Source organism: Aythya marila (assembly GCF_965140915.1).
Source record: "Aythya marila genome assembly, chromosome: 17".
Taxonomy (NCBI): domain Eukaryota; kingdom Metazoa; phylum Chordata; class Aves; order Anseriformes; family Anatidae; genus Aythya; species Aythya marila.
In genome coordinates, this window is record NC_139058.1 from 951011 (window position 1) to 976502 (window position 25492).

General features: G+C 65.2%; 3 protein-coding genes across 6 annotated transcripts; 2 read left to right on the forward strand and 1 right to left on the reverse strand.

The window, feature by feature from the left end:
• Nucleotides 1–5880: 5880 nt before the first annotated feature.
• On the reverse strand, nt 5881–6971 carry CRYBA4 (crystallin beta A4; the record flags this gene model as incomplete). Its single annotated transcript, XM_082773916.1, has 5 exons — nt 5881–6028; nt 6122–6264; nt 6386–6527; nt 6691–6809; nt 6933–6971. The coding sequence occupies 5 exons, from the start codon at nt 6969–6971 to the stop codon at nt 5881–5883; spliced, it is 591 nt and encodes a 196-aa protein (XP_082630042.1).
• Nucleotides 6972–9602: 2631 nt separating this feature from the next.
• CRYBB1 (crystallin beta B1) lies at nt 9603–11332 on the forward strand (the record flags this gene model as incomplete). The annotated part of the gene is made up of 5 exons (XM_082774396.1): nt 9603–9722; nt 10041–10159; nt 10508–10640; nt 10761–10903; nt 11152–11332. 5 exons carry the CDS (start codon nt 9603–9605, stop codon nt 11330–11332), a joined length of 696 nt encoding a protein of 231 aa, XP_082630522.1.
• Nucleotides 11333–11809: 477 nt separating this feature from the next.
• TPST2 (tyrosylprotein sulfotransferase 2) lies at nt 11810–25305 on the forward strand. Of its 4 annotated transcripts, none has more exons than XM_082774514.1 (8): nt 11810–11881; nt 17580–17653; nt 18259–18348; nt 19895–20813; nt 22216–22414; nt 23124–23174; nt 24217–24265; nt 25093–25305. In XM_082774514.1, the coding sequence occupies exons 4-7, from the start codon at nt 19978–19980 to the stop codon at nt 24244–24246; spliced, it is 1116 nt and encodes a 371-aa protein (XP_082630640.1). In that variant the 5' UTR covers nt 11810–11881; nt 17580–17653; nt 18259–18348; nt 19895–19977; the 3' UTR covers nt 24247–24265; nt 25093–25305. The 4 variants fall into 4 exon arrangements, with proteins under 4 accessions (XP_082630640.1, XP_082630638.1, XP_082630641.1 ...); XM_082774515.1 differs by lacking the exon at nt 11810–11881 and adding an exon at nt 14514–14534; XM_082774512.1 differs by lacking the exon at nt 18259–18348.
• The last annotated feature ends 187 nt before the right edge of the window (nt 25306–25492 follow it).

Sequence of the window (25492 nt, forward strand, 5' to 3'; positions counted from 1 at the left end):
CCACAGATTGCACACCTGAGAGGCTGGGGCTACCTCTGAAGGTCACCAGCACTGGGTCAGTGAGCACAAGCAAAAACCATTGGGGACGGAGAAAGGGAGCAGCTGCAGCTGGGTGCTGGCCCCTGCTGAGCGCATCCCCTCGGCCCAGCGCCGTGCCCCTGGTGTCCTGCAGGGCCGTGTCCTGCTGCACGGCGCTACCCCGCGTGCCCACCCAGGGGGGTCCTCAAGCCTCCACCTCAGCAGGACCCGTGCTCATTCAGGAGTTTTACCTAATTACGGACCTATGGAAGCAAAGCGAGGGCTGCCGACCAGCCCCAGCATTAGCAGTACCCTCACCCTGCCAGGAGGGTAGCGGAGTGCCTCTGGCTGGCTCATCCCTGTCCCTGTCCTGTCCTTGTCCCTGTCCCCATCCCTGTCCCCATCCCTGTCCCTGTCCCTGTCCCTGTCCCTGTCCCTGCCTGTCCCCTGGCCGTGTCAGTGGCTGGGAGGATGCTCCAAGCACCAACCCGTGGCCAGCCCCGGCCCCGGCGCCTCGTGTTAGTTAGGACCAGCTGCTGGCAACAGCTTCCCGCATGCAGCAAGGCAGGAGGCAAACTGTGGAGAGACAAAGGGGGTGAAGAGAGCTGGGGAGCACCCGCACCCGCTGCAGCGATGCAGGGCGGCAGCACGGGGCCGTTCCCGTGACAGCTGAAGTGGTGCTGGGGGACTCGTGGCAATGGTGCTGCTGGGGGGGATCTCTGCAAACTGGGTTTGCTGCACTTCTATGGCCACTGCCAATTGTTAACAGCTTTGGCGTTTTTCTATTTGCACCCGACATCTTTTCTTCGTTTAACCAAGTGGTTTTCTCAGAAGACAGAAGGCCAATGGGGAAATTTGGGAAGCCCCACAGCCCGAGCACTGTCCTCCAGGAGGCACCAGGGCAGCAGCGCTGCTCGGCAGCACCGGCGGCCACGAGTCCCCTGGGCAGGCAGGAGGCCGCTGTTCATTTGCCAAGATGAACAGCACCAGAGTTAAAGTGCAAAGAACAGTTGTTAGTAGCAGTAGGGAACAAGAACGGCAGGGTTAGTGCAGGCGGTTAGTAAGAGAAGCGTGGCATCGCCGGTCCTACTTAGAGAGCACACAAACTGGAAGAGAAACGAAGAGAAAAGCAGCGACGATTAGTTTGTTTAATCCAGTTCAGGAATGTGTTAGTGACAGAGAGATCCACTGGCTTAAAAAGGAACTGAAAAGCTTCTGCTGATAAAACCATTTTGGGCTGCCAGTCAGCAGCAGAACCCCCACGGGGCCCTGGGCATCGCCACCCCCCTGCGGCAGCGAGCGGCCCCTGTGGGCACCCTGCACTGCCCACCCTACACTGCCCTGGGCTACCCTGCGCTGCCCACCCTGGGCTGCCCACCCTGTATTGCTCTGTGCTGCCCTGCTCTGCCCTGTGCTGCCCACCGGGGTGCCACGCTGCCCAGCCCTGCGTTCCCACAGCCGTGCCGTGCCGCAGCACCCCGCAGCACCCCACAGCACCCCGTACTTACCCAGCTTTTCCGTTCCCCTTTAAGGACAGCGCGGGCTGCCCGTGGTTAGTGGGAGGCGAGACAGGAGCGGTTAGTAGGGCATGCGCCGGGGCTGGTTAGTGGGTTAGTCACCGCGAGGGGCCGGGGGCCCTGGTTAGTGCGTTACCGACGCAGCAGGGCGCACGCATGCACAGCCGGGCCCGGTCAGTCCCCCATGGCCACGCAGTGCCCTGCGGGGTGACAGCGTCCTAGAGCAGGAGGCGTTTTGGGGCTTTGCCACCGGATCGAGGTTTGGGAGGGTGTCAGTGGGTGTTTGGGCCTGCGTGATGGAACCTTCCTGAACGAAGCGCTCTGCGGGACCTGCCGCTACCGCCCGACCCCCCCGAGCAGCGCTGCCCTGCGAGCCGTGCTGCCTGGCCCTGGCACCAGCAAGGATGAGACGGGCTCTGAGAAGGAGGCAGCCCCGGCAGTGCTGGGCCTGTGCCTCAGCATCGGGAGGCTCCAAGCAGGGGCAGCTCAAGGGCAGGGCTTCTGCAGAGGCATCCGCTGGGGTCTGCAGCGAGCCCACCAGCCCATGGAGGGAGGAGGAGGAGGGCTGGCAGAGAAAACCACGACTGGGGTGGGGGCAATGTGCCCTGGCACCGCATCCCCTCCCCGTCAGAGGCCACCTCTCCGTGGGGCTGGCTGCAGGAGCGGGTGCTGAGCCCGTGCTGAGCAGTGAGACAAGGCTGGGCAGGGGCTCCCAGGCACCCTCTGCCCCTTGTCGCCTCCAGGTGCCCTCATCCCACAGGGGCCATGTGCCCCCTCGGGCCCTTCAGCAGCACGAATGCTGCAGCCGCACACGGGACATGCCTGGTGCTGCCATCCCCGCACGGCCCCACGAGGGATGCGCTGAGCCCTGCTCCCCTCGGGGCTCCGGGCTGGTCCAGAAACCTGGCGTTTCCCCAAAATGCCCCCGGCGCAGAGCCAGGGTCTCACCAGGACAAGGCAGCAGTGGTGCGGGGCACTTGCCGAAAGCAGCAGGGCTTTGCCGACAGGCAGAGGGATGGGGCAGGGCTGGTGGGGCTGGCGGGGGGCCCTTCTGGCTCTGGCCATCGTGTCCTCCTGGGGGGCTGAGCCAGCTCCTCGCCCGTCCCCTTCCTCCTCCCCTGTTACGCTCAGGGAGGGGGGCAGCTCTCATCCTGCCCATGCCCTCCCCGTTGCCCTGCACCAGCCCCAGCACCTGGCAGGAGGCAGCCCCGCGTCCTCAGCCACCGCCACCGCCGTCTCCTCGGCTGTGTCCCCGCGGTGGCCGGGCTGTCACGGGGTGGCTGTGCGGGGTGGGACAGCTCCGGGGCCGGGCAGCTGCGGGGTCCCCGTGCTGGCAGCGCTGGCAGCTCCCTGTGCCCCGGCTCCCTCGGGCAGGGTCAGCCCGGCCGGGCAGGAGCTGGGGCAGCGCCCCGGGGCTGGCGGTGCTGGGGGAGCAGAGATGCTGTTAGAGCCCTGGCAGCGTGGCAGCCGCCCCCTCCCCACCATCGGGCACCCCTCGGAGGTGCAGCCCCCCCCCCATGGAGGCAGCCCCAGGATGGGGTGAACCCAGGGACCAAGCCCGGGGGAACGGTGAGGGTTTTGCTCGGGGTGTGCAGGGAGTGCAGGGGCGCACTGCGGCTGCACTGACCTGTCCCAAATCTTGGGGTGTGGGTGAGCACGGGGCTGCCACGGCCGGGCAGGACCGAGGAACATCCACAATCCCCCCCCACCCCGGGGGTCCTACCTGTCGTCAGCGGCTACGGGAGCGCCGTGCAATGTCCCCTTGTCCTGCCTGGCTGCTCCGCCGCGGAGGCTGCGCAGGGGACTGTGTGTGAACAGACCTCAGTCAGTCAATAGCAGCTGCAAAAGAAAGCAACCAACGCAGCAAGAGAGCAAGGCGCAGCACCGGCGGGGGCACCTGGGCGTCCAGGCACAGCACCCGGGTTCACGGGCACGAAGCCCCCCTGGCGGCAGGGGGAGGGCGCGGGGCCACAAACTGCAGCACGGCAGGAGCGGGGAGGCAGCGGGCGCTGAGCGCGGTGGGCACGCTGCCACCGCCTCCCCCTGCCCGCAGCAGGACCCCCAAACCCCGCTCCCTGCGGCCCCCACCCTGGCCCCAATGCCCCCCCCGTCTGCTGTGCCCACCATAGGGGTGAGGGGGGGGGTCCTGCGGGTTGGGGCTGCCGTGGGGTTCGGTTTGGGGGCGCCCCCCTGCCCCCAGGGCGAGGTGTGCCGCGCACAAAGGGCGGCGGAACAATAGCGGGAGAAAATGGCTCCCCAAAAGCAGGCAGCACCGAGGGCTAACGCTGCAGGGGGAGGGCTGCTGGCCCCAGCCCCTCCTCTAGAGCCCCTACCTAAAATCACCGGGCTGGGGAGAAAATGGTGGGTCCTAGACAAAGAAGTAACCCATCATTTTGGCTAACTTCCTTCCGGGAGCACGGAAAATTAGGCAAGAATCCATTTACCTGGCTCGAGCCCTATTCTTGATGAGGTTTCTGGAAAAAAAAAATAAAAAAATACAAACAGGCGGTGCCGCAGTTAGCAGGGGTGGTACCGGGGGTGCTGGGGAGGGGGCTGCTGCCGCCCTGGCAAAGGGGAGGGGGGGGGGGGGGGGGGACAGCAGCACCCCCGGCCCCGCAGCGCTGCTGAGAACTTGGCGGCTGCTGCAGGGCCTGGGGAGGATTCACAGCCGGGGGGGAGGATTTCTGGGGGAGGATTTCTGGATTGCTGTGGGACTTGCAGCATTGCTCCTCGGGAGCGGTGCCGCAGCAGCTGCCCGGCTGTGGGTGCATGGGGGCATCGCACCCCAGGGGGGGGGCTCCCAGGGCTGCCCCCCCCCCAGGCACACGGCAGCGCCCGGCGAGCGGCCAGGTTTCCATCCAGCAGAGCGCAGAAACACCAGGGTGGCTTTACCTGATTTCCAGGCGGTGGCCGGGCTCGGGGACGGGCAGGCTCCGCTCACTCGTGGCCGCTGCACGGCTCCTTTGTGCTGGAGCCTTCCAGAGAGGATCCCCGAGCGAGACATCGCGGGGATAACTCCTCCTCCCGCAGCCCCCGCCGCCGCCGCGGCCCTACCTACGGCGCAGGAGGATGCTGCAGCTCCCACCCAATTTTCATGCTGGAAACGCGGCCGAGTCACCTTCACCCGCACCGTGGCCACCGGTGATTTGGGCATGGGACAAGGTGGCCCTGTAGTTTGGGGGGGGGGGGTGTGGAGCCCCCCGGATTGTGCCTGGCAGGAGGGGGCTGCTGGAGAGGCACCCCCAGAGCCCTGCCCTTTGCACCGTGGGTCTGGAGCACGGGCAGGTTTGGCTCTGCCCGAAGCCACGCGGAGCCCCCAGAGCCAGCTGCAGCCCCTGGTCCCTCTCATTGTTGTCCCGGGTCCCTGGGGGTCCCCGGGGGCCCAGCAGCACAGGGCTGGTCCCAGCAGCAGCTGCTGGCCCTGCTCCCGGCTGCGCTGCCCCCAGACGTGGCATTGTCCCCACCGTCCCCAATGCCCAGGGGACGGGCACCAGCTCCTCCAAGCGACAGCCCCAGATGTCCTGGGGCAGCCGCAGGGTTTCCCTCAGCCCGTCCCAAGCTGTCTGGTCTTCCTCCATTGTGTCCTTTTAATTGTTGTGTCCTGCGAGGAGAATTCTGTCCCCGGGAAGCATTGTCTCCGAGGGTGGTCTTTCTTTTGCAAATGTCAGGAATGGGACATTTTAATCACACCAAACCTTTTTTTTTTTTTTTTTTTTTCTGCAGAGTGCTTCTGAAATGAGAAACGTTTCCAAACCAGCTTTTTCCTGCCACACTTCCAGCTCCAGCTGGCCACCATTTTCCTGCTTGCCAGAGCAGGGGTTCAGCGGCTGGGAGGAGCAGCGGGGGGCTGCGCTGCTGGGGGGCGCACGGGGGTGTACGTGGGGGTGGGGTGCATGGGGGTGTGCAGGGGTGCAGGGGTGTGCGTGGGTGCAGGATGGGTGCACAGCGTGCTGCTGGGGCCTGCCAGACCCCATGGACCTTCCTGCCCAGGCTCAGTGGTGCCCACAGTGTCCTCCTCCACCTTGGTGGGGCCGAGGGACACCCACTGCACCCCACTGCTGCGGGAGCTGGGCAGGGGCCTCGCCTGCCTGTGACAGGGACAGGCGGGTGGCTGTGCCATGGCAGGACAGACTGACAGACCCCCATCCATACCTGCCCCGCCTGGGCACATGGCACCATCTCAACAGCACGCCCGCGGTGACACAGCCTGCACGCCTCCCCCAAGTGCGAGCGCACCGCCTCGTACAACGGAGCTTTATTGAGCTTTGGTGCCGGCACCGCGCCGGGCAGGCAGCGCCCGAGGGATGGGGACAGGGCCGGGGCCGGGTGGCCGCGGTGCGGGCGGTCACTGCTGGACCCTGCGGATGGACTGCACCTGGCCCGTCTGTGCATGGGAGCCCCACTCCCGCACGTGCTTGTACTCGCCGGCGCCGCTGTCGCTCTCCAGCAGGTACTGGAAGCCGCGGTACCCCGGGTACTGCGAGCAGACCCACCTGGAGCAGAAGGCAGCGTGTCTCAGGGCTGGGGGCACCGCGACGGGGCCGGAGACGCCCGGTGCCGCGGGTCCCGCTGCCCCCGCTACTCACGCGCCGGAGCAGACGAGGAAGGAGCCGACGGCGCTGCTGCCCCAGCCCAGGGCGGGCAGCGAGGGGCAGTCGTCGCTCAGCTCCCCCCTCCTGCCCTGGAAGTTCTCGTGCTCAAACAGCATCAGCCGGCTGCGCCGGTGGTCCTGCAGCGAGAGGGCACCGCGTGGGCACGGCCACCCCCTGCCCCCTGCCCCCTGCCCCCTGCCCTCTGCCCATCCAGGGCCATCGGGGGTCCGGCACAGCCCCGTGCCAGGCCCTACTCACGGCGCAGGCGATGGGGCGGAAGGAGCACATCCTGTCCACGCGGTAGGCGTTGCTGCCGCTCCACGCCTCCCAGCACGGGTACTCGCCGCGCTCCAGCACGAACTGCTGCCCCTGGAAGCCGCAGTGCTCGAAGCCTGCCCAGCTGCCGGGGAGGTGGGGTGAGCGCCCCGCGGCACCCAGCGCCCCCAGCACCCAGCGCCCCCGGCAGCCCCCAGCGCTCCCCACAGGAGGCAGCCCCGTGGTTTGGGTGGCAGAAGGCACCCGGTGCCCCCGCCTGCCCCTGCAGCCCCCTGCCCCGCACTCACGCCCCGCTCTCGATCTTGAAGGAGCGGACGGTGCTGAAGCCGCGCTCCGGGGTGCTGTAGCAGTCGGCGGTGAACTCGTGCCTCTTGCCCTGGAAGAAGGGCTCGTCCCACACCACGATCTGGGGAGCACGGGCGGATCAGAGGCGCTGCAGGTGCAGGGGCCCCCAGCAGACGCTGCGCCCCCGTGCCCGGGTGTCCGCGGGGCTCAGCCCCTGCTCCTGCTCCTCCCCGGCCTCCCGCACCTTCCAGAGACCGGAGGCCATCCTGCGGCGCTGGCTCATGGTGGTTCTGTGCAGGAGAAGAGGAGGCTGGTGCGGGGCTGCTGGCACACCGCTGCCCGGCCCCGGGGCCGCGCGCTGCCTCCTGCGCTTACCGGGGTGAGGAGCTGCGCACGGAGAGGTGGCGCGGCCGGCAGCCCTGGGGCAGGGTTTTTATAGCTTCAGACAGAGCCAGGCCGGGAGGGCATTACGGAAAGCCCTAACTCAGCACACGGCGGGAGGAGGGACCGGGAGGAACAAAGGCAGGGCTGCGGAGAGGCTGGAGAGTGGGGGCACCAGGGCTCCCAGTGACCCCAGACCTGTGGAGCTGGGGTATCGCGCTGCAGCCTGCCCTGCTCCCGAGGGGAGCCCTTCCCCTGCTCCAGGTTCTTCTGGGACCATGACCAGAGGTGTCCCTGCCTGTCTGCACCATGGGCATTTGGCAAATGCAGTGCAGGGCAGCAGGCCAAAACTGTGTGTGGAGGAGCTCGCTGTCCGTGGTGGGGCAGAGCAGCTCTCCCCAGGGGCCAGGGCAGCTCTGAGAGGCAGCAAATGCAACTTAAAATAGAAATACGTCTAACAAACATGAAAATGAATGCAAATTGAAAGCCGAGAGCCACGAGAGCTGGCTGCCGTGAGGTCAGGGAGCTGCCCCTGGGGGTGCCGGGAGGTACGGGAGCACCGCGTGCACCCGGCCGTGCTGCTGCAGGAACGGCGGGCGGCCGATAAAACTGCAGGGAGAGGAGAGATCGATGAATGCTTGGTGTTTTGGGAAGCATCCCTGATGGTGCAGCTGAGCCGTGTGGCTGCGAGTTAACACTTCACCCCCGGGGGGAAGGAGGGGACGGCGGCCGGCAGCCCCTGCGCGGGGCTCTGTGCTCAGTGCACCGCTCGGGGCGTTGCTGCTGCCCGTGCTGAGTGCTGGCACGGCGGCAGGAGCACCAGGAGCCTTGGAGTCTTTGACAGAACAGGGAGGAGACAAGTGCCCGGGTGCTGCAGGGGCACCAGCACCGCTGCTCAGCACCCTCCCGGCACCCACCGCCCCTCCACCTGCCTTGCCGGGGGCTGGCACAGCACCGCGGCGCTGGAACCCAGCGTGGGACCTGGTGCCACTGCGCTGTAGGAGTAGGAGCGGTAGGGAACCAGCACGGCACGTGCTGAATGTGCTGAAAACTCGCTAACGAGTGGGGCTGGCAGGCAGGGATGGCACGGGCTGGCCAGCTGGAGCATCCTCAGAGGAGAAGGCTGTTTTTAGGGACTGAGATATTCAGAAAGTGTCGGCTTTGATTGCACATCTCCAGGGGAAAACCTCAGGAACAACTCTTGAAGCATTTTGAAGGACTGAAGTCTGGCATCCTGGCATCCTCGGGGCAGAGCACTCAGGTGCTGGCCGGTACGGAGAGGAGTTTAAAGTGAGATCATTGGAGTTCAGAGGGGAAGTGAGAAAGCAGACGGGCTGACCCAGGGCAGGGTTAATGCAAAGCCAGGCTGGGGAACCTGCAGGCACTGCCCCCAGGGCTGAGCTCTCCCTGTGCCAAAAGCCGGGGGTCGGACAGGGGGGGCTGGGAGCAATCCCCGGCTCTGCCCAGCTTGGTGCCAGCACCGGGCTGGGCTCCTGCCCCCAGCGGTGGGCACAGGGCAGCCGTGGGGCTGTTTTGGGGCCAGCCGTGGGGCACGGGGCTGGTGCTCCATGCCCAACCGTGGCGCTGCTGGAGCCGGGTGCTGGAGCCGGGTGCCGGTGTGGGTCCGTGTGCGGGGGCTATATATGCCCTGCGTGGGCACATGGGTGCCAGCACGCTGCAAAGTGGCACGGTCAGGCCTTCTGTTGTGCCGCGGGCACAAAGGAAAGTGCTGGGTTCAGCAGCTGGGCACGGGGCCGGGGAGAGGCTTCCAGCGCCGTGCGGGATGTGATGACGGGGCGGCCGCGCAGACACTGATGAGCTCGCACTTCCTTTGTGCGCCCGCCCGGGGCCTGCCCTTGCCAGGCTATAAAGTGGGGGCCCCGCTGCACCCCGAAACACAAGCCCGCTCACTCCAACAAGAAGCAGCAGCTGCCCAGGTAAGAGGACCAAGTGCCCGCGCTGCAGCACTGGCTCCAGCTGGTCCCGAGGGGGGGAGAGAGAAACACAGGGGCTCGTCCGTGCCCAGCACCGTGCCACTGCTTGGAGCGCCCCGAGCCCATCACAGAGCTCCGGCACCCTGCCACCCTCTGCGGGGGCTGCTGGATAACCCTAAACCATGGTTTAGGGTTTAGGGTCATCAGGGTGCCCCCAGGAGGTCCACACACAAAGGGGGGTGCGTCCTGCCCGCCCCACGCACACCCGTGCGGGACAGCCCCGGTGCAGGATCAGGCCCTGGGGAGGGCAGGGAGTGGGGAGCTCAGGGCACCCCCGCACGGCGAGACCATGCTGGGGGCTCTCCTGGGCACAGAAGAGGAGCGTGGTGAGTGCCACCTCCTGCTGCTCAGGCAGGACCTGCTGCCTCTGCCTGGCCTGCCTGGGGAGCCCCCAGCTCCTCGCCCCATTGCTGTGCCCCTCCCCTCCCCAATGCCACCCCAACGCCACCGTCCCTGGGGCCAGGTGGGGTGTCCCACGGCCGTGCCCCCACTAACCTGCAGCTGGCATCTCTGCCCCAAGACCTGAGCTGACCACCGCAATGTCTGATGCCACGAAAACCGCCGCTGCGGAGGACAAGGAGAAGGCAGCGGCTCCATCCTCCGACCCCACACCCGTCACCAACAGCAAGGGCGAGGAGCCCGCCGCAGAAGCTTTCCGGGTAAGCCCCGCACATCCCCGCACAGCACCAAAATGCCGGGGTGCTGCTGGGGAGCTGCATCGGGGCTGGAAACGAGGGGCGAGCCGTGAGGGTGCCCCGTGACAGCTCCATGGTGCCAGGCACAGGGGGCACGGTGCAGGTACAGCCCCTGGCCCCACAGCTCCATCCCAGCCCGGCTGCACCCACTGCGGGGGCACCAGCACGGGGACCCCCGGCGTGGCCGCGGCACCCAGAGCAGGGAGCGGCTGTCGGGGGGGACCTCGGTGTGCCGGGACACACGGCCCCGTGCCCTGCCCGAGCCCTTCCCTCTGCCCCCAGATCACTGTCTTCGAGCAGGAGAACTTCCAGGGCAGGCAGATGGAGTTCACCGCCGAGTGCCTGAACCTGGCTGACTGCGGCTTCGAGCGGGTGCGCAGCGTCATTGTCAGCTCCGGACCGTGAGTGACCCTGCCCTGGAGGGACCCGTGCCCGTGGGGACACCATGGCCCAGGGGTGCAGGGTGATGTGTGGGCATCTCCTGGAGCTGGGCACAGCACCCGTCCCCCCCCGGTGACAAGGGCGGTGGGCGCGGGGTTGGCTGCTGGGGCCGAGCAGCAGTCGCTGTGCCCAGGGGTGTGTGAGCTCCTGACCCCCCATGGGCTGGGAGAAAGGCAGGCACAGGGTGGTGGGCTCGGTCCTGGCACCCATGGATATTTCGGGTGCTGGGAGCCCAGCTCGGCCGCCCCACGGGCTGGTGGAGCAGGAGAGGAGCCTGACCCCTCGCACCGCCCTGCCCCTCTCCCCAGCTGGGTGGCCTACGAGCAAGCCAACATGCGCGGGGAGATGTTTGTCCTGGAGAAGGGCGAGTACCCTCGCTGGGACACCTGGTCCAGCAGCTACCGGAGCGACTGCTTCATGTCCATGCGTCCCATCAGGATGGTGAGTGGCTGGGGAAGGAGGCAGCTCCGGCTGGGGCTGGGGCTGTGTCCGTGCTGCGCGGTGCCCGGTCACTGTGAGCACCGGCCACCCAGCCCAGCGCCTCCCCGCTGTCCTCCCCAGGAGGCTGAGGACCACAAAATCTGCCTGTACGAGTCTGCTGACTTCAAGGGCAACAAGATGGACATCCAGGAGGACGACGTGCCCAGCCTCTGGGCTTACGGCTTCTGCGACCGCGTGGGCAGCGTGAAGGTGCCCAGTGGAACGTAAGCCGGGCTGCAGCTCCCCCAGCTCCCTGCACCCGCACGGGCCCTGGGCAGCCGCTGGTGCTGGGCTGCTCCCTGCCCACCCCTGGGTGCGGGGGGCTCCGCGTGCTGCCTCCTGGGTGCAGGGGGTGTCCCGCAGGCAGCAGGGCACAGCCGGGCAGCGGGGACTCCGGGCAGGGTTTTGTGGTGGGGACGTTTGTTGGTGGGTTCACAGCTCGGCAGCTGACGCCCGTGTGCTCTCCCCGCAGCTGGGTCGGGTACCAGTACCCGGGGTACCGGGGCTACCAGTACCTCTTTGAGACCGGGGACTTCAGGCACTGGAACGAGTGGTGCGCCTTCCAGCCGCAGCTGCAGTCCATCCGCCGCGTCAGGGACATGCAGTGGGAGCAGAGGGGCGCCCGCCCCGGCCCCACCGCCCCCTCCGACTGAGCGCCCCCCACCCAAAACGGGCGGCCCCGGCCCCGCGGTGCTGAGCGGAGCCTGGCCCGGGGGCAATAAAGAGTGAGACGGTGCCGGTGGTGCTGCCAGCTGCGGGGGGGGCGCTGGGAGATGGGTGCAGGGTGCTGGGTGCTGCAGGCAGGGTGCAGGGTGAGCAGTGCGATGGGTGCTGGGTGCTGGGTGCCGGGTGCCGCCCGCGCCCCCGCCCCGCACACGCCGTCCGTGCACGCCGTTTGCACGCACACACGCGGGGCACAAGCGCCCCCCGGGGAGCACGGGCACGGCGCGGGGAGGCGTGGGGGGGGCGGGCGGCGGGGCCGGGCCGGCAGCCGGTGCCGGTGCCGGTGCCCATACCCATACCCATACCCGTGCCCGTGCCCGTTCCCGGTGCCGGTGCCCGCCCCATAGCCCGTTCCCGCGCCCCCCCCCCGCCGCAGGACGCATGCGCAGCGGGGCGGCGCGGGGATCCCGGCCCCTCGTGCGCGTGACGTCGCCGCGTCCCCGCCGGCGGCACCGGCACCGGGCACGGGCACGGGAGCGGTGAGTGCGGGGGGGGGGGGGGGGGGGAGGGAGGGGGCGGCGGGCACGGAGCGGGCGGCGGCGGCGGGGGGCGGCCGTGCGCGGTGCCCGGTACCCGGTGCCCGGTACCCGGTGCCCGGTACCCGGTGCCCGGTGCCCCCGGCAGCCCGCACCGGGCCGGGCAGCGCCGAGCCCCGCAGCCCCGAGCAGCCCCGTTCCGCAGCCCCGCGCTGCCGGTAGCGCCCTGCCCGCACCGCGTCCCCCTGCCGCCGGCACAGCCCCGGGGATGGGGACGGGATGGGGACGGGATGGGGACGGTGCGCACCGGTTGGACCCTGCCCCACATCCCCCCCCCAGCCCCAACCCCCCCGCACCGCGCACCGGGCCCGGCTGCCCCTCGGCCGTGCCCCCCCCCCCGGGGGCTGGGTGCGAGCCCCGGGCAGACGGGGGCTGGGGAGGGGGTCGGTGGGCGGCCGCGGGTCGGTCCCGGAGCTCTGTGTCCGCTCCTCGTGGAGCTGTGGCCGGGAGCTGCCCGCAGCCCTCCCCACGGCATCGCAGCACCTGCACGAGCAAACCTGCAGGCCTCGGGGATTTATGGGGTTTATGGGGTTTTATGGGGGTTTTATGGCTCATCAGAGGTGTGGTGCCAGCGCCGTGCCCTGTGCCCGGGGCTGCAGCCGGGATCAAGCCAGGCCCGGGCATCGCTGCCACCTGCACGGTGCTGGACGTGTGCCCCTGCCCCGTCCCTCCCTGCAGCTCCAGACGGGGTGGGAGCTGGGCAGCACCCAGAGCTGCTGGGCACCAGGGGCTCGTGGTGAGGCAGTGATGCCCCAACGTGTGCCTGGGGACGGCTCGGGGCTGAGCGCAGCACTGGGAGCTGTGGGAGCACTGGAAGCTGCCGTGGGGTCCCCGGGTGCAGTCGCTGCGTGCCCCCCCGAAGGGCCGTGGGGCTGCTGCTGCTGCTCCCTGCCTGCAGGTCTCACGCACAGTAACTCCTGCTGCCGTGTGAAGCAGCTGATCCCCACGGCGGTTTGCGTTACAGATGTGCTGAGCCTGTAGGGATGTGTGGGACGCGGGAGCTCTGCGAAGCGCGGAGCCTGTCAGGAACGTTTCTGGGGAAAGGAGGCAGCCCCCAGCAGGTGGTTTTGCGCTGATGGCTCCTGACAAATCTGTGATGCTCGCAGCAAGCCTCAGCCTCCTTCCTGCCTTAGCAGAGCTCGCCGTGCTCCAAACCCCACAGCCCTGCGAGCGCAGGCAGCGAGCAGGCAGGGCCTGCGGGAGCAGCTGTGCCCCATCCCCAGGTGCTTTAATTTCGCTCTGGCTGTGGCTCTGTCCCTATGGTGCAGCCCAGCTGCGGGGCACCCACCCGGCGGGCAGGACCTGGCCCCGGGGAGCTCTGCCAGCAGCAGGTTGCTCAGCGGGTGCCCTCGGGGCAGGGGGAGGGCTGCTTCCCACCCAGCGCCTGGGTGCTTGCCCTGCAGCCACCGCCAGCCCTTCGCTTTGGGCCTGGGGGCTGCAGCCCTGAGCTGCATGGGGCAGGCTCTAGGCTTTGTCCTGCTCCTGCTGGCAGCACGGGGCAGCCATCCCAGAAGGGCCCCTTCCCATTTTCATCCATCCACGGTGCCACGAGATGAGCCCCTCCTGGGCCGTGCCTTGGCAGAAGATATTTGCCCGGGCTCTGGGCGCTGCCCGAGCTGCTGGGTGGCAGCGGGGCGCTGCGCCTGTGCGAGGGGGGCTGCGCACCCCCACGGGGCTGGGGTCGGGGCCAGGCTGCAGCCGGTGCCCCCTGCCCGCACCTTCCTCCTTCGGTGCCTTCGGGGCCGGGGATGGCTGGTGTTGCTTCATAGGGAAATAAAATATTTTGATTTTGTTTCTTAAGCAAATTTGAGGTTTTGGGGTTTCTCTTGTAGAAACAACCTTTACTCTGCAGATCCTGATCTTTGTGCGTGCAGGAATGGAGCTCGTTAAGACTGACGGCTTGGCACGGGGACTTGGAAAATATTTTTTTGAAGATGCTCGGTATTTTTTTTAGCAGTTCCTTTGATTTCTTTCTCTCCCCGTTGCATGGCAGGCTCTGACCACCCACACTTGTGGGGAATGTTTTGTTCAGCGCTGGGAGTGCGGAGCCAGGTTTGCAGCGAGGCTGGTGCCTGAACGTGCACACCCCTGCCCTCGGCAGCAGGACTCTCCCCTCGCCGGTCCCTCTGCAGCTCGCTGCAGGACAACCTGTGGCGCTTTTGGTTTCACTTGCACAGCCCGCCAGGACACAGCTTGGAAGGAATAACTGCCTGCACATGAACTGTGCTGCCCCGGGCCCTGCTCCTGCTCCTCCTGGTGTCAGCAGCCTCAGGAGGGAGTGTGGGGGCGAAGCAGGAGCAGCGGAGGTGCCAGTCCGTGAGCTCTCAGTGCCCATCCTCTGGGGTGCCTGTGGGGCTTTGGCTTTGCCCCCCGTGGGAATAACCACAATGTAATTACAGCCGTGGGCACGGAGGAGCTGTGAATGGGAGCTGTGGATTGATTAACTGTCAGGAAGGTCCCTCTGAGGCTCCGAGCTGCTGGCCTGGTTTCGTGCACCGCGGATGCTCCCCGGCGAGGGCCGGTGGCTGCGCTTTGCCCGCTGGCCACGTCCGTCACCGCACGGGGGTCTGCGAGGGGCTCCTGCTCGCCAGCCCTGGTGCGTGGTGCTGAGCAGGAGAGCTTTCCTCCCTGCGAGCGTCCCTGAAGCAGCGAGTGTTGTGAAATGAGATGTGGTAACAGCCACTTCCCCTGCGCTAGCCAGAAATCTGCTGGCTCCTGGTGCTGCCCTCAGCTGTCCCGGCACGCCAAGGGGCGTAGGGCCGGTGGGCCGGGGGGGCTTCTGGCGGCGTGGGTCCTCCCGGCGAGCCCTGCTCCTGGCCCTGCTGCCCTCCCCGTTCGGAGGAGCGCCCTGGGAGCAGCACACGGGGCTGGGCCTTGCTTGGGCAAGGCGGTGGGCAGGTGGCTCTCTGGTCCCCATGGCCACCGCAGCACGTTTGGGGCCGTTTTCCTTCCTTTTCCCTGAGCTGGGCTGCTGGGGGCGTCAGCGCCTGAGGCAAACGAGTGCATGTCATCAGCGGGGTTGCAGGGCTGGGATCCTCACTGGGGCTTTGGCCAGCACATTGATGTTGGTGCTTTTAATTGAGGGGACGCTGGGCAGGACCCGCGGGGGCTGGCGCAGGTGGGGGAGCTGCAGGGTGTGCCTGCGCTCCGTCCCCGCGCTGCTCTCACCGCTGTGCCCGGGGTGGCGGTGCTGTAATGCAAGCCACAGCGCTCTCTGTTCTATTTGGGGATTCTCAAAGGGATCCATAACCCCAAAGTGGCCTAAAATCCCTGTATTTTCAGTGGGGTTGGCTTCTGGTTCCTGTAGATGCTCCTGGCTTTGTGGCCTTCAGCACATCCCCAGCCTTAGTAAGCAAAAACGCCCTGCTCTCGGCACTGCTGCTCTCGTCACGTGGTGCCTTGAAAGCAACTCTTTTTTTTTTTTTCTTTCTGTTTTTTTTTGATTTGAACACTGTTGGTACCCTTCAGCTGCACGTCCGAGCCCTTCTCCCACCGCCTGGCCCCGCTGTGCCGCGGGAGCTGGGCGCTGCCACGCTTCATCAGCCGGGCCTGGGGTGCGGCAGCCGAGGGTGTTCCTGCACTGCACAGAGCCTGCGAATTAATTGAAGGCTATCAATTAAGTAATTAAGTTTTGCTGATTTGCAAAGATGCCAGTTAGATGCATTAGTGTGTTTTTGCTGACCACAGCTGCTGTTGCACCGCGGGGAGGCTCACAGTTCCTCATCCCTTATTAAGCACCAAGGATTTGAGCTAAATTTTTCCATGCCCCACCTCAGGCTTTTGGGGAAGCTGCAAAGACGAGCAGCCATTTCTGGGAATGATTTAAAAGAAAAGGCATTTTTTGATCACATTACGCTTCTTGTAGAAACGGTGCTTGTTGTCTGTAACCCATCCCTGCTCTGCACAATGTCCCCGTGACATCGCTTCGCTGCCGATCGCCTGCGCTTGGGGTGCAGCCGTCCCTGGGCGAGCTGGTGCTGGGGAGCTGCACGTCCTGCTCCAGCGCTGCTTGGTGGTGGGCTGCGTGAGCTCTGCACCGTGTGTGGGGAGTTCATCGGTGCAGAAGCATCCCCGGGCACAGCACAGCCCCGTGGTGCAGGGCCTGGTGATGGGCAGCACGGTTGAGCCGTGCCGTTTGTGTTGCACGGGGCTGCGGCGTGGTGCCTTCCCCGCCAGCTGTGCCTTCAGCAGCACGAGTGGCTGCTATCACACCCCACACCCCACACACACAATGCGTCCCCTGGGAGCTGTGCGTCCCCTCGGAGCTGAGTGCCCCTGCCTGCTGCGGGACCCCTCTGGCGCTCGCCCCCTTCTCCGGAGGCTGCAGGGTGCTGTAGGGGCGCTGCGGGAGCCTGGGCGCGCTCTGCAGCGGGAGGTGCAGGAAGGAAGTCTGCAAGCGTGTGTGAGCGTCTGTGCGAGGGCAAGAGCCGGAGGGTTTCCGGAGCGGGGCGGCTGTTAAACCGCTGCTGCCGCGTGCAGCAGGCGGCTCGTGGGGCTGCACGGCTCGTGGGGCTGCAGGGCTGCACCCGGGGATGCGGCTGGTGCCACGCAGCCCTGCAGCCTCGTCCAGACCTGGAGTCCCGTGGGCGGTGGGGGGGACACTGTGGGGAAGGAGGGCGATGCATGTGCTGGGCTCTGCCCCGCTGCGACGTCCCTGCCGGGTGGAGTTTCCCTCTTGTTCCTAATTAGTGCTAAGGAACAGAGAGGGGCCGGTGACGTTCGAAGGCGGCTGGGCAGGAGAGGAGGAGACTCTCGGGGAGCTGGAATAACAACCGGCGTCTGCGCTTCAGATGTGCTCACAGACATCCTCCAGGGCTGGGACAGCGACACACGGGGGGGAGCTGAGTGCAGGAGGGCTGCGGGGCTGCTCCAGAGCCCGTGGACAGGCACGGGCAGCGCCGTGTCCTCGGGGGCACCCGGCGGGTTGGGTCCTGCAGCCACCAGGAGCTGGAGCTGCGCCGGGCGGCCGGGAGCACCACGGCAGGGCTGGGGCTGGCCCTCAGCCTTGAACCAGCAGCGGGGGGATCTCAGCTTCAGGCAGCTCCGTGGCATTGCTCTGGTCCTGAGCTCTGCGTCCCTGTGGCCTTGCTGGGAGCGTCGAGTTTCAGGGCCTGGGTGCGAGGTGTCCCCTGGGCTCCCTTGGCTCTTGCTGCCTGGGGAGCTCTGGCGCTGTTCTGGCTCCTGTCTGACTCCTGCGTTTGTAACAAAGGCTGCGGGGAGCGAGTCTGAAGCTGCTTCCTCTGGGACGGGCCGTGCTGCTCCGGCCACTTGTGTGCAGTGGAACCGTGCCATGTCCGGCGGCTGGGCCCTGCTTTTAGATCCTGCAGCTGCGTCTGCTCCTCTGCGGCTTCTCCCGGCCAGGGCACCGGGTTTCCTGCACGGAGCAGCCACCGTCCTGCCGCCCCTCTCCTCCCTGTGCTGTCCCAGCTCTGCCAGCACCAAAACGCAGCTGGGCAGGACGAGGGCCAGAGCTGTCCCCAGGGGTCAGGGCCACCTCTCCCGGGGCTTGGAGGGAGGTTTTGGGCAGGAGGCGTGCGTGCGGAGGGGACGGTGCCAAGGAGGAAGAGCAGTGCTTGTAACCACGCTCGTACCTATCTGTGACCAACAAACAAATCGGCCCTGTGTTTTTCTTCCTCATTAGGTATTTCTGCAGCCACCTGGGGGGGGTATTGGCGTGACACTCGGCTAGCAGCAAGATGAGCACGCGGGGAGAAGGTAAGCCTGCATGGAGAGCTCTTGGCAGAGCGGTTGATTCCCCTGTGGTCCCAGCAGGGGAGGGATGAATATTTCATACGGCTGCCCACACCTTCGCTGATGCTCCGTTAATATTTTATTGCTTGCAGCAGCTCGCGAGGAACGCTCTAAGCCTTATTGATGGCTCAGCAGCATGCAAAATATGGAAGGCGCTTTGCCTACAGGGCCTCTGGTGTCCTTGGTGGTCACCGCTTTGCTGTCACTTCCCCACCAGCCCGCTTCTTCCCTCTCCCTCGGCTTCCTGCAGAGCCTTGAGCTGCCTGCAGCCGGGCACAGCCCTGTCCTGCTCCCCGCTGTCCCTGCTGTCCCCCGCGTGCCCCCATGGGGAGCCAGGGGCAGGCAGGGGGAGCCCCCACACAGGTTCCCTGGAGCCGAGGGATGGTGCGGGCGGGCTCGCAGCCAGCCTGCCCCCCGCACAGCAAAATGAGGGAATTCCTTTGTGCCAGGGAGCAGGGCGGTGGGAAACGCTCCCTGTGAGCCTGCAAAGAACAGAGCACCTCTGTGCTCCCGGCCTCCTTGTGCACTGCTGATCTCTCCTGCTAATTAGCCTGTCTTGGTCTGCACAGCGCTAATTATTCCAGTTGGCCTTGAATCCCGAGTGCTCCAGCTGCAGTGCATCGCAATGGGTTCCGCGGCCTTCAGCAATTATTTTTAGGGTGAGCATTTGAATTCATTTACATGACTGAAGCAGCTCGAGGTAGCAGGGCGGAGCGGGCAGGGCTCGGCTGTGCCGTGGTGCTGAGTGAACGCCAGGGAGCTGCGTGGTGCTCCCTGCGACTCGTGGTCTGAGCCAACGTGCCCGCGTTGGGCTTCCTGACACTCACACGGTGCAGCCGTGCGCCTGGCACTGCCGACCCTCGGTACGCTCACAGCAGGCAGCACAGGCAGCGGCACGGCCACACGGATGGTCCTGGGGTGGGAAGGCTCCTACCTGGCCGGGCAGACGGGCGCTGCCTCACCGGGTCCGGCCCTGGTGCTGTGCGAGTGCAGCCGGGTGCTGCGAGGCCGGGCCTTGGAGAGGTGCCCTGGGAGCAGCGGGCAGGGGAGGGATGGGGATGGGGCAGGCACGGTGCCACCAGGAGCCGTGCCATGGGGACAGGCACCGTGCCATGGGGACAGGCGCCGTGCTGGGCAGGCTCTGCTGGCTGCCCCTCTCCTAACCGCGCGCTTGCAGGAGGGTTGCAGCGGGGAGGCCGCCTTCCTGAGGCCGTTCCAATGCTTGTTGGGGAGCTGCAGTGTGTGGACGCCCCTGGCCTCAGCTCCTGCCCAGGCCGTGTAAGCACAAAGAGCTCAAAATCCCTGCGTGACCCCGGGAGGATTGCAAAACCTGCGCTCGCAGAGGGAGGGAGAAGGGGGCGGGCGGGGGACGGTGCCAGCTCTCCTGGGAGCTGCCGCGGGGACGGGCAGCCTGCTGCCAGCACGTCCCGTGGAGCAGGCACCTGGCCTGGGACCACGGTACGGCTCCGGGGACGTTACTGAGGTCAGCCTGGGGTGCAGGTGCCGAACGCAGACCGCGCGTTGCTGTTACTGGCGCGTTACCCCTGAAATTGGTTTAATTTCTCAGCTGGTTTCGTTCTATGGGTAATTGCTTCTTCTGAGTCAGGCGCTTCAAATTTGCATGAGATGCTTTTGGTTTTCTCTTTATTTCGGCCTTCTCCCTCCCCTGTGGCAGCACGCGTACAACTAAAGCCGTTGTGGGAAGGAGGCAGGTGGCTGGCGGGAGGGAGAGCAAGGAGGTGCGCTGGGTGCAGGGAACCCGTGCTGGAAGGAAGGAGAAGGGTGGGAGCATCGGGGGCTGTCTGGGATGGAGCAGGCTCTGTAAAGGTGCCTTACCCTGTTGGTGGAAGTAAAGCCGGAGATTTTTCTCCTACCCGAACACACGCTCAATCCAAAGGAGTAACTGGATGAAGGCGAAGCTGGTCGGTGCCTTAAGGAAACAGTTCTGTAAGAGCTGGGCGAGTGGTGGCCTCCCCTCTCCAAAACGTCCGTGGAGCTTTGCTCCAGCCACAAACCCGAGGTTCTGGGTGCAGAAAACAGTCGAGTAATCTCCTTGGGCGTGCTCTCAGGCGTGCTTTAATTACGTGCTGGGTAGAAGACACCTACCCTGAGACGTGCTGATAGGTAAGGGCTGATGAAAGCCGGGGGGTGGCGCGGGCGTCCCGAGGAGCCCTGCTCACCGGCGGCTCTGTCTTTCTCTTGCAGATGCCCGCGGGGCCGGACGCTCGCTAGCCGCAAGCTGAAGCGTGGCCGCCTGTTGGTCTGCAGCCCATGCGGAGCGCAGCAGGATGCGGGTGACCATGAGGCGGGTGCTGCTGGCCGTGGGCTCGGTGGTCGCCCTGATGGTGACTCTGCACCTTGGCCAGCAGGTCCTGGAGTGCCAGCAGGTCCTGAACAAGAGGAGGCACCGGCTGATGAGGCCGGAGAACGAGGAGCTGGTCATGATGGACTCCAACCACGTGGAGTACCGCTACAGCAAGGAGATGCCCCTGATATTCATCGGCGGCGTCCCCCGGAGCGGCACCACGCTGATGAGGGCCATGCTGGACGCCCACCCCGAGGTGCGCTGCGGGGAGGAGACCCGCATCATCCCCCGCGTGCTGGCGATGCGGCAGGCCTGGTCCAAGTCGGGCCGCGAGAAGATGCGCCTGGACGAGGCGGGGGTGACGGACCAGGTGCTGGACGCGGCCATGCAGGCCTTCATCCTGGAGGTGATCGCCAAGCACGGCGAGCCGGCCAGGTATTTGTGCAACAAGGACCCCTTCACGCTCAAGTCCTCCGTCTACCTGTCCCGGCTCTTCCCCAATTCCAAGTTCCTCCTGATGGTGCGAGACGGCCGCGCCTCGGTGCACTCCATGATCACCCGCAAGGTGACGATCGCGGGCTTTGACCTGAACAGCTACCGGGACTGCCTGACCAAGTGGAACAAAGCCATCGAGGTGATGTACTCCCAGTGCCTGGAGATCGGGCGCTCCCGCTGCCTGCCCGTCTACTACGAGCAGCTGGTGCTGCACCCCGAGCAGTCCATGCACGCCATCATGAAGTTCCTGGACATCTCCTGGAGCGACGCCGTGCTGCACCACGAGGAGCTGATAGGGAAGCCCGGCGGAGTGTCCCTTTCCAAGTGAGTGTCTCGGCCCTGGTCTCTGCTTCCCGAGGAGTATTTCGTTACACAAAGCTGGTCGGGGCTAAAACTGGGGGGCAAAGATCCGTTGCCTGTGTCCGCGTGTGCTTTTTAGGGGTAGGAGCTGCAGCACGTCCAGTTCTATAGATTTGTGTTTCTGAGTAAAGGACTTGATGGTGGCAGCCTGTTGTACCCCAGAGAGCAGCCTGCCAGACGGGGATTTTAGGAGCGGGTGGCTTTTATTCAGCTTCCTTGGCAGTGCAGAAGTGACATTGATCTTTAATTCGAAAAGACCTGCTTGCTCAGAAACACGAGCTCTTTAACGTGGCTTTTCTCCACCCATCCTCAAACCTCCCTGCCGTGATTGCAGTGGTGCTGCTATGACTCACGCCGTGGTGTGCCGTAATTCCGCCGGTGCTGGTGTTGCAGAACACAACGAATGCTCTCCTCCCGTGGAGACACACCCAGGCCCCTCCTCGCTGGCTCCCCATCTCTGTGCTCGAGGAGGTGCCTGCCTTCGCCCACCTTCTTTGGGTCTTTTAACGCTCTTCCTTTCCTCAGGGAAGCCGAAGCCTGCCTTAGCAAGATGTAATCGGCCGTTTATGGGAACCATCCGAGCGGGCTTTGTATAAATTCCTCTGGCCTGCAGCAGCCCGATGCACCCAGAGCAGTGCTGTGGGCAGCTGCAGCGGGGCACGGGGCCGCTCCTCTCCTCGGGGACAGTGAGGGGGTGGAAATGCTGCTGCCAGCGGGGCTGTGGCACTGCGTGTGCCTCGTGTGCCTCGTGCCTCGCCGCCTGGCTGGCAGCCCCGAGGCTCAGGGCTGCAGCCGCTGTGCAGGTTGACCCGTTTCAGCGCGCGGCACTGCCTCTGCGGGGCTGGGTGTGCCTTCCCTGGGCTGCAGCTGGGCTGTGCTGGGCGTCCTGTCCTCCCCACGCAGGGCAGGGCGGGAGGGGAGCGGTGTCTGCAGCGCAGCAGGGCGCCGTGGCTGGCTTTGCTTGTTGGAGCTGGTCCTGCCGGGTGTAGTGGCCAGGTTCCATCACAGGATGAGCGGCTTGTGTGGAGCCACGGTGCTCGTGGGGTCTGGCTGGAGCAGCAGCAGGCGAGGAGGCAGGCGGGAGCTCACACAGTGCCCCTGTGAGCGCGGTCACGCAGGGACCCAAGCCCCAGGGCTGCAGGCACCTCGGCTGCCCCCAGAGCAGCACCACGGTGCCCGTGGGGGCTCTCCCTGCACTCACAGCAGGAGCAGAGCAGCATTTGAGCCACACGCTTGTCCTGACAGCAAAACGTGCAGGTGGCTGCTGGCCCAGCTGAAGGCTCTTCCGTCAGCCCGGCGTGTCTGTGAAACCCAAGGGACAGCAGCTTTCGTGCCTTGTTTTACCTTCTTCTTCATTTTCTTCCAGGATAGAAAGATCCACAGACCAGGTCATCAAGCCAGTGAACATGGAGGCGTTATCGAAATGGATCGGGCACATCCCGGGGGACGTGCTGCAGGACATGGCCCACATAGCTCCCATGCTCGCCAGGCTGGGCTACGACCCGTACGCCAACCCGCCCCACTACGGCCACCCGGACCCGCTGGTGGTCAACAACACGCACAGAGTGAGTGTCACCGCTGGGAGCATGGCCAGGAGCTGACGGGGAGGGCTCGTGGCGGTGGACCGCAGGGCTCTGCACCCACACAGCCTCCCGAAGCGAGTCAAAAAAAAGAGTGGAGACACAAAGCTCTGCTCCGTGTGGGAGCCACAGTGGTCGCAGTGCAGTCACGCCGAGGAGGCTCGCAGTTACACGCGGTGCATGGAGCCTGGCGTGGCTCGGGCCGACTGCACTCCCTGTGATTTTGTGGTGGGGTTCGTTCCTCTGTTGTGGCAGATACTGACCTGTCCCTCCCTGCTCCAGCGCCGGTCCTGACCCCAGCCGTGGGGGTTGGTGGTGTATGGCGATGTTATTGGGATGGGGGGTGGCACTAGGCACTGCGGTCTGGCCCCTCGAGAAGGCTCGGGCTGTGCTGTGTCTGCGGGGAGCTCGCCAGCCAGTCCCATGAGGAAAGTGACGGGAGGCTCACAGTGTCTTTGGGCAAAACCAGAAGAATTTTTTTTAGAATATTGACTCGTGTCTGGATCAGAACGGGGAGGAAGGAGCTGCCGAGCCGCAGACAGCAGTTACTGGAGAGGGAATTTCTCAGGCTGTGGGGTGACCGGTCCTACCCGGACACGCACACGTGCCCGGCCACACAGCAGCTTGCAGGGTGGACTTGATGCTCGTACAGTCGCTGTCCAAGAAGTGCTCAGTATTTTTTTCTTTCCCATAGGTTTTAAAAGGGGATTATAAAACGCCAGCCAACTTGAAAGGTCACCTGCAGGTACGTCCCGTGTCACATCCGAGCACTTCGCCCTGGGTGCCTGGTCCCTTGCTCCCTCTGATGGGCGTTCGCAGGCTGGGCAGCCCAGCTGGGGAAGTGCTCCTGGGGCTGCTGTGTTGTTCCTGCCCTTCCTGCTGTGCCCCGCTTCATCCTCCCAGCTTTATTTTGACATCCTGCCTCAGTCACAAATCCTGACGTTGTTCTGTGCTGCTCAGAGCATGCCCGTTCACCCATCAGTGCTTTCTGTTCTGCTCTTGTGTGTGGGTTATTGCTGTACAGCTCTGCACTCACTCCTCAAACTCGAGTTCTTCATTCTCTTTGAGACACTTCCACCTTGCTTCTGTCCTGAAACTCATTTTTTTTTGTTGTCCTGGGTCTTGCCATGTTTAGGGAAGGGCTTATCTGATTTCAGGATAGAGGTGGGTCTTCTGGGTCCTGTACCTGTGTGATTGTATTCCCGTGTCAAACGTACGCTGCATGGTCCTGTAGAGCGTTGTCTGAGAGCCGTTGATGACCATCTTTTACACTGCAGAGCTGTCCAACAGCCAGCACACACAGACTTAAAAATAAAATACTTGACTCTTGACTCTGCAGAAGGCACTGCCTGCCTGCACAGGAGGTGCGGTGTGTTGGTGTGGAGTCACACAGATGTTTTGATCAAAGGTGCCAGTTGGACCTGTTCAGTGTGGGGACTCCTTACGCAATCAGACTGATCTGCATTGCCACTGCCACGTGCAAACACACACAGCCAAACCCCAAAGTGAGGAAATGGGGCTGCTGGGGGAGCAAGCACGCATGTGTATTCGCTGCAGGGGCTGTCACTTGCAGTTCCTGAGCAGCCACCCCGTGTGGTTCGTGGTGCACGTACAGGAGGGAAGCGAGAAGCTGCAGGCCCCTGGCCCAGTCTCATGGCTCCTGGTTCTGCACTGTGGCACTGTTTTGTCTTGGCCGCTTCCCTTTCCCGAAACAGGGAGTGCATTGAGGATGCTTGGAAGTGCAGGTGGTGACTTAAAACTGATCTTCTGTTTCTTGGTTGTTCTAGGTGATGCAGAACACATCATCTTCTCACTAATAAAATTAACGATTTCCAGGTAAGACCTTGTAGTTTAATGCGGGACCGTGCAAACTGCCCGCGTTGCTCCAGGGCTGGCATTTTGCTGGTTTAATTTCTCGAGCCCGTGGATCAGCCAGGCTGCTCCAGGCACGCTCGCCATGCCCATGATCTCTTTCACAGTCGCTTTAAGTTTTCAGGGCAATACTGTTACGTGAGGTGATTTGTCAGGACTTTATATTTTTCCCCTGAGCTCTGAAAGAGGCTCACTTCAGCAGAACTGCAATCATCCACTTGGGAGCGTTATTACTGAGCACCCTGCGGGGAACATGGAGCGGGGCTGTGGGAAGGGGGGGCTGTGGAAGGAAGGGGTGGGAGTGGGGGGCTGTGGGGGGCTGTGGGGGGCTGTGGGGAGCTGAGCTGCCATGGGGAGGAAGGCGAAGGCCGTCCCGGCTGCTGTCAGCTCGGCAGCCCCGGGCTGCTCCCCCTGACTTCAAGAGCAGCTGTCAGTGGCCGGATGCCTTTGTCTCTTTGCAGGCAGCCTCTGTGCTAAGACACAAACGGCACTTTTTTTTTTTTTTGCCGAAATTTACACTTAGAACTTTGCAAATACACACTTAGAACTCTCCATTTCAAAGCAGTCTCTGGCCAAAAAATTAAAAAATAAACGCAGGAGGAGCCCGGGGTGGGAGCAGCCACGTGCCCTGAGCCGGAGCTCGGGGTGTTCCTGAGGGGCTCCTGCAGGGGGACAGCTCGGGGGGGTCCCGGTGCTGTGAGGGCCGCGCCGGGGGCACCCCGGGGCCGCTCCCCGATACCGGGGGGTGCCCCTGGGCCGCCCCCCGACCCCGCTGCCCTTCTCTCTTGCAGGTTGCTGCGGACAGCGCCGGGAGGCGGTGGCAGGAGGCTGGCAGGAGGCCGGCCGGGTGCTGGCGGCGCTGCCCCGGCCCCGGGACCCCCCTGGGACCCCCCCGGGACCCCCGGTGCCGGTGCCGGGCCCGTTTGGGGCAGGCCGTAACGGCGGCTGCCGCGCCCCCGCCGTGTACAGACTGTATTTAAGAGTCAATTAATATATGCTGTGTTACTACACGCGGCCCTGTGCGGGCTGTGGTTGCGTTTATTAATCACTAATTGAGGCGCGCGTTAATAAGGGGCGACCCCCCCCCCCCCGGGAGGACCCGCGGCTGGCCCCGCCCGCACGGGGGCGCGAGCGCGGCCGCTCCTTCCGGGCGGCGTCTCTATGGTGGGGGGGGCGGTACCGGAAGAGGAC